The sequence below is a fragment of the Saccostrea cucullata genome, unplaced genomic scaffold, assembly GCF_032062105.1.
Source record: "Saccostrea cucullata isolate Sc308-1 unplaced genomic scaffold, CSIRO_AGI_Scuc_v1 ctg19272, whole genome shotgun sequence".
Lineage (NCBI taxonomy): Eukaryota > Metazoa > Mollusca > Bivalvia > Ostreida > Ostreidae > Saccostrea > Saccostrea cuccullata.
In genome coordinates, this window is record NW_026939097.1 from 3,834 (window position 1) to 8,367 (window position 4,534).

General features: G+C 34.9%; 1 protein-coding gene across 1 annotated transcript; it reads left to right on the top strand.

Moving 5' to 3' along the window:
- Positions 1-1,763: 1,763 nt before the first annotated feature.
- LOC134252226 (uncharacterized) lies at positions 1,764-3,869 on the top strand (the record flags this gene model as incomplete). The annotated part of the gene is made up of 3 exons (XM_062734646.1): positions 1,764-2,169; positions 2,975-3,518; positions 3,667-3,869. Coding segments are annotated over exons 1-3 (1,134 nt in total), but the record flags the coding sequence as incomplete, so codon positions are not given.
- Positions 3,870-4,534: the final 665 nt, after the last annotated feature.

Here is a 4,534-nt window from a genome sequence, read left to right on the forward strand (position 1 = left end):
TTTATACATTAAATAACTTTTAGTTGGTTTAGTTTGTGCATTAAATAACTTTACAAATTTCAGAGGGGTGTTCCGGACCCCTCTTCTTGATCTATGCATGTAAAACATATTTTATTTGTACAAACAAAGAGATATAAATGTTTGATCGGCGATTTCTAAGTGGAGGGACCAAGGTCAGTTATACCGGTAGTTCGTTTAGTTTATTTAACGTATGACTGTACAAATTTTAAATGCCCCCCCCCCCCCCCGATCTATGCATGTGAAACATAACAGGGACGTAGCAACATTGGGGGGCCCGGGGGGCCTCCCCCCTACTTTTTTTCCCAACATTACCTTTACTATTGAAAATGTATATTGAAAGGATGGTTTCCCCCTCCTCCCCCCACTTCTTACCATAGTATAATGATATCAAGGATATGTATTATTGTGTGGAAAAAAATGTAAGTGAAAGGTAGTTGGCCTTATAAAAAAAGTTAGCCACTTACCCCTCCCCCTTCCCCCACGAAATAGGATTTTCGAGTTTGGGCTATTTCCTTTTTTTTGGCTTGTCAGCTTTTTCAGGTAAGTAAAAAAAAATTTTCTTTGGTTGCCCCCCCCCCCCCCCCAATTTCAAAAACGATGCTACGTGCCTGCATTATATCATACAGAGATATACATCTTGAATTTGAGGAAATTTTAAACTATAGAATATAATGGAAAACGGAAATTTATTTTCAAAACATCTTTCTCTGCGAAACGACAAATCTTTTTTATTATTATTCTCTCTTCAAGGGTGACCCCCTTGGAAAAAATGTCCTGGATCCGTGCCTTTTTTTCCCCTTTTTTTTTTGGTGAAAATTCATATAAATATCAATACAAATATAAAATTTATTCAAATATGTGTGGCAGTTGGCAGTAAGTAGTCAGCAGTTGGCAGTAAGCAGTTGGCTGTCGTATATGGCATTCCATAAACATCAATATAAATATAAAATTTCTTCAAATATATGTGGCAGTTGGCAGTAAGCAGTCAGCAGTTGGCAGTAAGCAGTTGGCTGTCGTATATGGCATTCCATATAAATGTGCATTAAGATTGCTAGCATTGTTTCGCAACAGACAGGGCAAGATGTTTTCTTTTTTATTACCAAAGTTAAAGTACCTTAATGCTACTTAAATTAAGTTGTAATAGTAGGTTTTTAAATGTATTGTATACAGGGACTAACATGTTTACATTGAAATCACCTAACAATGTCATCTCTGTATCTAGAGCTCTTTCTACAGTACTTGTAAATTTATCCCTAAAATCAGAACCAGAGTTGGGAGGTCTGTAGATGACTCCATCCAAAAACTTTTGATATTTTGACTGGATCTCTGCCAATAAAAAATTTTAATATCAGAAAAAATTTAAATCGTTTTTGAAATGTTTAACGCAACTCCTCGACCACATCCATTTCTGTCTTTTCTATCTGGTCGATAATAACCATCTAGTGAAAGAATACTATTGTCAATACTCAGATTTAAGTGAGTTTCAGTAATGGCAATTATATCATTTCCTGATAAAATCCTTTCTAGTAATATCAAGTTTTGGAAGTAAACTATATACAACCAAAGCTTCAAACGAGTTTTTCTTATATCCTATGTTGCTTGTCGTTTGTCCATCTATTTCTCAAAGACGAAATAAGTACACAAAAAATAAACACTTACGAACAAAATATGGTTGTGTTAATTGTATACAAGTCGAATTTTTTGTTTCTTTTTGTTTTTTGTTTATATTTGTTCGTTTGTTTGTTTTAGAATGATCAAACGATGCCCATAACGTGCTCGATTTGCCAGAAAGTATGTGCAAATCAACGTGGACTAAATATACATATTTCAAGAAAACACAGGCAGGATGGAATCACTGATCATGGAGGGAAAGCCGACAAAGGTACCACTGTCCAAGGCTATTGTTCTGGAATTACCGAAAATCACGAGTCCAATTTCAATGAAGAAATTTATGACACACATCGCCAAAGACCATCAACTATACATCACCAAGGACCACATATTATAGAAGGAAATGATGACAAACATCGCCAAAGACCATCAACTTTTGATAGCAAGCATCGCCGAGGACCATCAACGATAGAAGAAAATGAAGAGAAATATCGCCGAAGAACATCAACTTTAGAAGAAAATGATGAAAAACATCGTGTAAGAATAAGATACATGCATTTCTTTCCCTTTGAGGCCCTGATAGCAGGATTAGCTGCTCAATTAAACATTAAGAAAGATTTATAACTTTGATTTTTTTTATATGCTTCTATATGTGTTGTAGGTGCATGTTGAGTCAGATCCACAATCATATCTACCTGATTTCAATTCATTAATGATCTTTTAGCCAACAACGAATCTCTGAATATATATATCACCCTGAAATCACTGTAGGTGTGCATATAATGATTAAGTCAGTAGATTCTTTTGCATTATTATCCATTTAATGAGCGTTTTTGAGAGCATCAAAACAATTAAAAAGCTTCATGATGCAATGCATCAGCCTATTAAGTTTTAAGTCTGCAATAACACTAGTATTTCCAAGGGTTGAAAATGTACGGATCTGCTTAGCGTACTTAGCCTAAACTTATCTTTTTTAAAACGTTAAAAGTATTGTCTTATAAATTAAAAAAAAATATTAAAAAGATTATTTCATATACTGTAATCACTTTAAGAGATAACATATTTACATTTATTTATCATTTATTTCATTTGCATTCGACTAAAATGTCTTGTATGTTTTTATGTGGGGTAAATTTGACTTTGTAATATAAGAACAATGTAAATTAAATTAAATTCGCTGTGTTGACGAGCTCGAGAGTTCAAAAACGTTTAAAGAGTACATCTACATGTACTTCGATCCTGCTTGGGTATTGAGGTTAATTTCTTCATTAAGGGCAAAATAAGTTAGAAGTTACATAAAAATGGTGTGCAAAATTATACTTATTTTAATGTTCTCGTTTAGACTGAGAAAGCAACTCCTGCAACGTGCGGAATTTGTCAGAGGGAATTTAAAAATGAACGCGGACTAAGCGTACATATGTCAAGAAAGCACAAGCAGGGAGATAGGCATGACCATAAAGAACCTCGCCGAATTACAACAACGATAGAAGACAATGATAATAAACATCGACCAAGACCATCATCGATAGAAGAAAATGATGATAAATATCGCCAACGAAGATCATCTATAGAAGAAAATGATGATAAACTTCGCCGAAGACCATCGTCGATAGAAGAAAATTATAATAAACATCGCCGAAGAACATCGTCGGTAGAAGAAAATGATGATAAACTTCGCCGAAGAACATCGTCGACTGGAGGGAAAGATGAATCCACAGAAAAAAGTGATGGGAAACCAAGCCCTCGCTCTACAGTTGAAGATGACAGAAAATTTCCAACAGTGAAACGTATGCATAATGCCTGTTGTTCCCATTGTGGCGACGCAGATGGAGGCTCTACAAAATCAAGACTTTTAGAAAACCACATATCAATTACGTCACCGTCAAGTGAGTCCAATAGTGTTTTATCAATTTTTTTAAATTTAAAAATATTAACCATTTTTTAAACAAAAATATTTTGAATATTATGATATAGTGTCTTCTTTCCTTTTCACATAAAGGTTTAAGCTAACCAACTTCAGTGTATAATTTACAGATTCGAGTCTACCATTTCATGTGACAAACGTAACAAAGTACATAGCAATGCTCGAAGGAGAAATTAAAATTCGAAGAAAAGATAACGCGTCGACAAGAAAAGGGGTCAACGAATTCATTGAAAGTTTAAATAAAGCAATGGACGGGATTTCAAATATTCCCTTGAAGATGCTCAATTCTGGTTCTTACTATGACAAAACATCGGTGAGTGGTATGGCATTCTGTTCTAACTATAACAAAACTACGGTGAATGTTACTGTATTCAGTTCTCACTATGACAAAACTACGGTAAATGGAACTGTATTCGGTTCTAACTATGACCAAACTACGGTAAATAGTACTGTATGCGGTTCCCATTATGACAAACTACGATAGGTATTACTGTATTCGGTTCTCACTATGGCAAAACTACGGTAAATAGTACTGTATTCAGTTCTCACTATGACAAACTATGGTAAGTATTACTGTATTCGGTCCCCACTATGACAAAACTAGGGTGAGTGTTACTGTATTCATTTCCCACTATGACAAAACTACGGTTGGTAGTACTGTATTCGATTCCCTCTATGACAAACTATGGTCAGTATTACTGTATTCGGTCCCCACTATGACAATCTACGGATAGTGGTACTGTATTTGGTTCTCACTATGGCAAAACTACGGATAGTGGTACTGGATTCAGTTCTCACTATGACAAAAGTACGGTTAGTGTTACTGTATTCGGTCCCCACTATGACAAAACTACGGTTAGTGTTACTGTATTCAATTCTCACTATGACAAACTACGGTTAATATTACTGTATTCAATTCTCACTATGACAAACTACGGTAAGTGGTACTGTATTTGGTCCCCACTATGACAAAACTAG